The sequence below is a fragment of the Fragaria vesca genome, linkage group LG1, assembly GCF_000184155.1.
Source record: "Fragaria vesca subsp. vesca linkage group LG1, FraVesHawaii_1.0, whole genome shotgun sequence".
Classification (NCBI taxonomy): Eukaryota; Viridiplantae; Streptophyta; class Magnoliopsida; order Rosales; family Rosaceae; genus Fragaria; species Fragaria vesca.
Window position 1 is genome coordinate 5,039,399 of NC_020491.1, and position 7,857 is coordinate 5,047,255.

Consider the following 7,857-nt stretch of genomic DNA (forward strand, 5'->3'; position numbering starts at 1 on the left):
AAACGAAATTTCCATCCATTTTGTTAATTTGCACCAGAGAAAATACTATATAGGCTTTGAAATCTTAAGCTTATTAGCTTCAACGAAGTGCAAGTGTGCAAGTGTCGAGCTTGAGCGTGACCTCACCTGCCACTCTAATTATACTCCTATGACTTGTTTGTTTGATCTCCAAAAACCAACATAATTAATCGATTATATACATGGATTCTATTATACGCTTGCCGAGTTTTTTTTTAATGAAAACTCTATATATATGCATGCCGAGTTGAAAACTAAGTAATAGTCTATTATATGGATTCTGTTGATCGATTATATGGATTCTATTATATATATGCATATATGCCATTCCTTTTTCTTGTTTTTTTTTTTTTCCTTCCAGAATGAAGGTAGAGTCTCCTAGATGCAAGATAGCTAAGAATACATCATTTTGTAAAATCAACAATTAATTACATTAGTCTACAAACTCATATACATTTACTACACTTCTTACCTTTTGGTTCGTCTCTTCCAACACCAAATAACCACATGAAATTCTGTGGTACCTACCCGTATGTGATACCTACATTTATAAATGTGAGAACGTATTTATAGTCAAAGTGGTAATGCTGAGTCGTATTATTTGTAATTTTATTATAATAATTGTAATTACAAAATGTACAACCATTTTACAACTTTTTGAACAAATTGTTCTCATAGTTGTAATTTTATTTAATTTCATGTAAATAGTGTAAATAAATTTGGTAAATTTGTTCTCAATGTTGTAATTTGATTTATAACATTGTAATTTTTGTTCAAGTACATGTAAAATAAAAGTAGGATATACATCTCAGTACCATAGTTTGTCTCAATAACCATATAGTATATCTTTCATCGACTAGAATTAAGTATTTTCTAGCATAATTTGTTTATGATAATGACAAAATATCGTGAATTATAATGATGGAAATCTGTCGAGCATTCTCCAAGAATAATTCATCTTTCACGTCCCAAAAAAAAAAATAATCATCTTAGGGGCTTGTTGACTTGGTTTTTGGGGAAGTAAAAACTAGCCAACAAAAAATGTACGTGCCCTCTCCTAAAGCTTGCATACAAATACGTATCATAATTTCGTATGCTAGAGGTTGAATCCGTGATGAGGTATATATACTCAAGTTGCTTCTCCTCTTGCACGGGCGTCTTTAATAAAGAAAAGGGTGATCGAATCAAATGTAATTTCAAGAACTACATTGTTAAAAAATCAAATCAAATGTCATTTCAGAAAATACAGTACATTGTTAAAAATATACGTATGTAAGACTATAAGACCATAAGGCGGGACACATCAGTACACATACACACAACAGAGAAAGTGATCGATATATACGATGATGATAACCTAGCTATATATATTAAGCTTTGTCGAGAGAATACTCACCAGGAAAACCCTCTTCAAAACTTGTACTCATCGAAAATTGCATCTCCTACGTAATCTGACATATCTGACGTCTCTATATATTTTCCAAACCACTCGCATATTTTCACATTTTTTCCTTCCAAATGAGCTAATTTAAAAGATTTAAACAGAGCATAAAGATAAAAGAGGGTGAAAGACAGAAATGCCCCACCATCAACATGGTCTCTCTATTAATACTCGCATATCCCTCCCATCTACGGCAAAAAAAAACCAATCTATCCACCTATCTTTTCAAGGCTTAGAACACATTAGAGTGCTCTCTACGGGGGTATGTCTCCCAGCTGAAAAAACAGAGCATTTCAAGCCAAACCAAATCATAGCTGCACTAGTCAATCCTCCAAAACACTTGGCGATCATCATCATCATCATCGATCATGTGTAATCCAAACCCTTCTGTTAATTCGACGACAACCCAGAAACCAGGAGAGCAGCTTCATCAACAGCCGCAGCCGCATCTTTATTTAGACCTCTTCTTATCTCTACCGAAAGATGAAAGAAACGAACCGCCAAAGCTTGTAGTAAAGCAACTACAACCGCAGCCGCAGCCACCACAAATTTCCGTCATTGAAGTCGTCAAAGAAACCAAGTCACTCTTCAACCTCGCCTTCCCCATGCTCATCACAGGCCTCATTCTCTACTCCCGCTCCATCCTCTCCATGCTCTTCCTCGGCCGCCTCGGCGACTTAGAGCTCGCCGCGGGGTCACTAGCCATAGCCTTTGCAAACATCACAGGCTACTCCGTACTCTCCGGCCTAGCCTTGGGTATGGAGCCGCTTTGTTCCCAAGCCTTCGGAGCTCGACGTCCGAAGCTTCTGTCAGTGACCCTCCACCGCTGCGTAATCTTCCTTGTAGTTTGCTCCCTCCCCATTTCGTTCCTTTGGTACAACATATCGACCATTCTGTTATATGTCCACCAAGACCCGAAAATTACCTCAATGGCTCACACTTATCTCATGTTCTCCCTCCCTGACCTTTTCACCAACTCTCTCACTCATCCAATCCGCATTTACCTTCGCGCTCAGGGCATCACCCACCCGTTAACTCTCGCCTCCCTCGCCGGAACATGCCTTCATCTGCCTATGAATTTTTTGTTAGTGACTAAACTTCAGCTGGGAGTCACCGGCGTCGCGGCAGCTTCCGCGGCGTCGAATTTCTTCGTGCTGGTGTGTCTCGTGATGTATATTTGGGCAAGAGGGCTGCACGTGCCCACGTGGACGGCGCCGAGCCGGGAGTGTTTGACCGGCTGGGCGCCGCTGCTGCGGCTGGCAGCGCCGAGCTGCGTGTCCGTGTGTTTGGAATGGTGGTGGTACGAGATCATGATCGTCTTGTGTGGCCTTCTGGTGGACCCCAAAGCAACCGTCGCCTCGATGGGCGTGCTTATCCAAACGACGTCGTTCATCTACGTCTTCCCGTCTTCTCTCGGGTTCGCGGTCTCGACGCGGGTCGGGAACGAGCTCGGGGGGAACCGGCCTTACAGAGCCAAGCTATCCGCTGTGGTCGCGGTAGCGCTCGCCTTCGTCATGGGCCTATCCGCCGCGGCCTTCGCGTCCGGAATGAGAGGCGTGTGGGGCCGCATGTTCACAAATGACCCTGAGATCATACGGCTGACGTCGCTCGCGCTTCCGATCCTAGGGCTGTGCGAGCTCGGCAACTGTCCCCAGACAGTCGCGTGTGGGGTACTCAGAGGCAGCGCGCGTCCGACTACTGCAGCGAACGTGAACCTCGGCGCGTTTTATCTGGTGGGCATGCCCGTGGCGGTTGGGCTCGGGTTCTGGCTCCGCGTCGGGTTTAACGGGCTGTGGATCGGGTTGCTGTCGGCCCAGATATGCTGTGCGGGGCTGATGTTGTATGTTGTGGGGACCACGGACTGGGATTTGCAGGCGAAGAGGGCTCAGGCGCTATCGTGTGCCGGGTGTGAGGTGATACTACCTCCTCCAACTAGTAGTTGTGATTCGAAAGGTGAAGAAGCAGTGCAGCCATTGATCATCGTTACGGTGCCTTCTTCCAGATAATATCCAAAAATATCAAGATGTAATTTTTGCCACTTGCTATTTTTTATATAAATTATTTCTTCATCTTATTCCTATTCTTCTTCTGTAGCATGATTGTGAATTATTATGGTTGATTTTTCTACACAATTCTCTTTGTCTCAATTCATACGAGGAGATGACATTAACAAAATTATGAAGTCTATAGTCATAAGTGATGTATCAATAAGTTTCGATATGTCTACGTCCAGCCTAAACTATCACACAGAAAGCGACAAACACTACGCTCTGAACAAATGAGTTATGTTTTGTTTATGTTGCGTAAGAAGTATGAAAAATGGAATGTAAGCTGGACACTCCAAACCCTATAAGGTGAATTTTATTAATACGTGAGACTTTTGATGTTGATAATCACAAGTTTCATTTTACAACTGGAAACTCTCGAACATTTTCTTTATGCGGCATAATTCAATCTTGCGCTTCAAAGATATTCAAACGTTTTATTTTCATGTGTTCGGTGCGCTCATGGGGCATGTCTCTTGCGTTATTAGTTTGATTTTGATATAAGCTTGAAGTGGAGTAGTGACATTTTTAACCGAGACAAAGCAGTACACTGGAGTTCTGTAAGAAATGTTTTGGGCAATTGAGAAATGTCTCAAAGATTCGGACATGTTTGATCTTTTCCTTCATCGAGTATGTTGGGTGGACAAGGTAAGCCAGGCTTTCCACAGTATCCGATTACCCTCGAATCAGAATTGGACACGAAGTAGTGAGTACTACGTACTCCAGTGGGAGGTAATGCATATTTGACCTTATCTTCCAGATTGGTCCCAGCAACCCTAATCATTCAGTTCACGATGAAATTACCCAGCTGGTAGGACTCCATTGAAGAAAGCTTTGAGCTAATTATAGTTCATATACAGTGACTACTCGAGGAAATTTTACCTACTGCAACCAGTCAGCCTTAAGCAAAAACTTACACACTTACGGATTTGATGTCCCATCGTGATGATATTTTTGATGTGATTATTCGATACTAAAAGGAGAATAGGTGGAAAAGTGGAAGCAAGAATCATGCTCCAGATTCCAGTTTGATGTCCCTTTCGTTAGCCAGGTAGCTTGATCCATGCTTTGATTAATTATCCGCAAATTAACAACAAAAAGATCCAACGCATGCAGTGGTAAACATACATCTCAACCATGATTTTCTTTCGTGTTTTTACTTTTACAACAACAGTAAAATCTTCCATTTTTGGAGTTTTACAGTATTACCTGCAATTTTCCTTCACCGAGTTCGGGGGAACGATTTACTTGCTGAAGACACGGATGGCTTGTACAATCATTCACCCAGTACATCTCCCTATCAAAGTGAATCAGAGTTGTAAGAAGAGGTACTCAATAGTCAATACATTCCCCCATTGTTTTATAGAGGCCTCAATTATTAACTTGTCCTTCAGTGCTTCGTCTCTCAGCTCTGAAAACCCTAGCTATTCAAACTTTGACAAAAGCTTCTTCCAAAGTTTCAAACTGCACACAACATTTTACAGTATTAATTTCATGTGTTTGATTGGACTCGCATTATTCGTCGGCGGCTCGTCGCCAAGTTGCTGCGGCATTAGTCTATTGAACAAAACCAAATTAGCGACTGTATATTTGACAAGATATATATATAGACTTTCGGATGTCCGTATTTATTCTTACGGTGCAGATTTCCATTTTACACTCACCTTTCAATCGAATTTTCACATCTCCACCGTCTAGTCTTTAGATACTAATGTATAAATCATCTCTGCAAAATTTCAGCCAATTTTGTTATCATTAAGGTACTCAACTCGATTAAACCAATGGATGAACATAATTCTGTCGAACTTGAACCGTTCATGTTTACACTCACTTTTCAATCGAATTTTCACATCTCCACCGTCTAGTCTTTAGATACTAATGTATAGATCATATTTGCAAAATTTCAGCCAATTTGGTTATCATTAAGGTACTCAACTCGATTAAACCAATAGATGAACATAATTCTGTCGAACTTGAACCGTTCATGTTTATAACAGAAAAACGCAGTTTTGAGTAAACACTAAAATAAAATGTATATTTCTAACATTTTCTTATATAGCTTTAGATTATTTTGTTTTTCTTATATATAAAATAAAATGTATATTTCTAACATTTTCTTTCTCTTTTCTTTTTCATCACAATCATGCTTAGAATAAACACCAAAATACAATATGAAAATACATATATTTTTGATAGTATATTTGCTCGTTTAAAATTATGAATCATATGTATATATATACATACATATATATATATATATATAATTTGTCCAAGAAAAAATATTTACATATATGATTCGACTAAAATAAAGTTTACATATATATAAATAATTTACTTTATTTTAGTCGAATTATATATGTAAATCTTTTTCTTGGAAAAATTATATATATATATGTAATTCATCCAAAAGAAATTTGATAGAGATTTTTCTATTTTTTATTTTGTTTTAAAATTCGATAGAGAATAAGACATGTATATGGCAGAATTATTATAATCTGTAAAAATAAAATAAAAAATTGATGATTTAAAAGTCTATAACTAAGTTTAGATTCTCAAAGATGGAAAGAAATTTACGTTTATGGAATAAAAGCCTCTCTTGCTATGATTATTAACTACACCATTATTAATAAATTAGGGTAAGAAAATATTCCGTTTTAGTATGTATTAGCCATTAATTGTCAAGGTTAACATTGTCTTTTCATTTAAGATTAACATGGCTTGATTTTAAAAATTGATGATGTGTCTACATTACATGGCATGTCACATAAGATTAAGGTCATAAATCTTAGGCCATATTAAAGCCCTCTAGCACTACCTAAAAAAAATAAAAAATCTCATACTTCTAAAGTAAAGGATGAAACGCTATTCAGGTGGTTGAATTGCGTCCCTATGATATGGATAAAAGGAGTTGAAGTACCCCCAAAAAACAAACAATATAATGCAAAAGCTCAGAGAACTGAAAACACCAGCACCACCATATATGGCGCCCCAGCCAGAAAGGCAGAGAGAGAGAGAGAGAGAGAGAGGCGTGTCTTTGTGTGTGCTGTCTGGTATTCAGAAGCATGAAATACATACACGACCTGTTTCTGCAGATTTTGCACGAGGGGGGAATCAAACCCTTTACTGTTATACTACAGTGGCTACTTTGATTTTGTTTTCTTTGGTGCTGTTGTGTTTTAATTATTGCATTTGGTCAGAAAAATGAAGGAGAAGATCACATTTTCTCTGCTCATCGCAAATCGCAACTAGCTAGCAACTTGGTCGTCGGTCATTTTTGATAAATCTCCCCTAGCTTGTTTATGCATTCGTAATCTGCGTTCGTAAACTGACTTTCCAGGCCTCAGCTTTGTTGGTATTGTACCTAGTGGGATCCATGCCGTCAAATCCATTGAAGCAATTATTTGTTTGGCCATGCGTTGCATCTCCAGCTTTCTCCGGAACGTTTTGCTAATATATGTTTGCATTTTTCTTCTAAAAACAAGCCCCTACCTACTAGTTTTAATCAGATATCTAGTCTTTTCGTTTCTTGTCTGGACGATCTGAAATATTATTAGTCAGAGCCTGTTCACCGTCGGCAATATGTGATCAAGCTTCATCCATCCGACAGGTTACGATTATCAGACGATCGGACAAATATGAGATGACTATTTTCGGATCAAGTAGACAAACAAGTTGTCGAGCTGACCTCTATATTTCTTCGATACAAAATAGACATATTGTTACACAATAATTTAGTCGATGCAAATACAAATGACTAGTATTTCATGATTCAAGACTAATTTATCATAGTTTTATAGCTTCGCATGATTCTAACCTCTTCTCTTAAACACAATTGGTGCAACTATTTCAACTTGCATGTAAATTGTCGTCGTACTACTCGAGTTTTATAAGATTAACATGCTCCATCCCGTTGATATATTACTCAAAATGATAGAGATTCAGTCGCCATCTGAACCGACATGTTATATTAGGGGAGGTGAACTGAACATACTCATCCATGTAGTCAATGTTAATTTCAATTGGGCAAGGACCGCCCCAGATTCTAGCCTGGCGTTTTCGATCTTCTTAACATGCATGTTAGATTAGAGGGATTGAGTGTCGAATTTGGTAGCTCTGGAATAAAGTATTCTCTTGTAGGAGTTCAGGAGTAGTTAAGTGACGAAACGAACAGTTTCATGCATTGAATTTCTAGGGTTCCCATTGGAGAACTTGGAAGGACGAGTAAACTAATGAACTTGAGTTTCTGGCTTATGCGGAAGATGAACAATGAACGTTTATAATTAATCAGTTGGTGCATACGTATGTAGTACGTTATGCCCTGTACTCGATCAATGCAGAATATTCAGAATCATA

At 38.7% G+C, this 7,857-nt stretch overlaps 1 protein-coding gene across 1 annotated transcript; it reads left to right on the forward strand.

Annotated features, from left to right (window-relative positions):
* Window positions 1–1,827: 1,827 nt before the first annotated feature.
* Window positions 1,828–3,465, forward strand: LOC101305308 (multidrug and toxin extrusion protein 2-like). Its single transcript, XM_004288847.1, has one exon. It carries the CDS (start codon window positions 1,828–1,830, stop codon window positions 3,463–3,465), a length of 1,638 nt encoding a protein of 545 aa, XP_004288895.1.
* The last annotated feature ends 4,392 nt before the right edge of the window (window positions 3,466–7,857 follow it).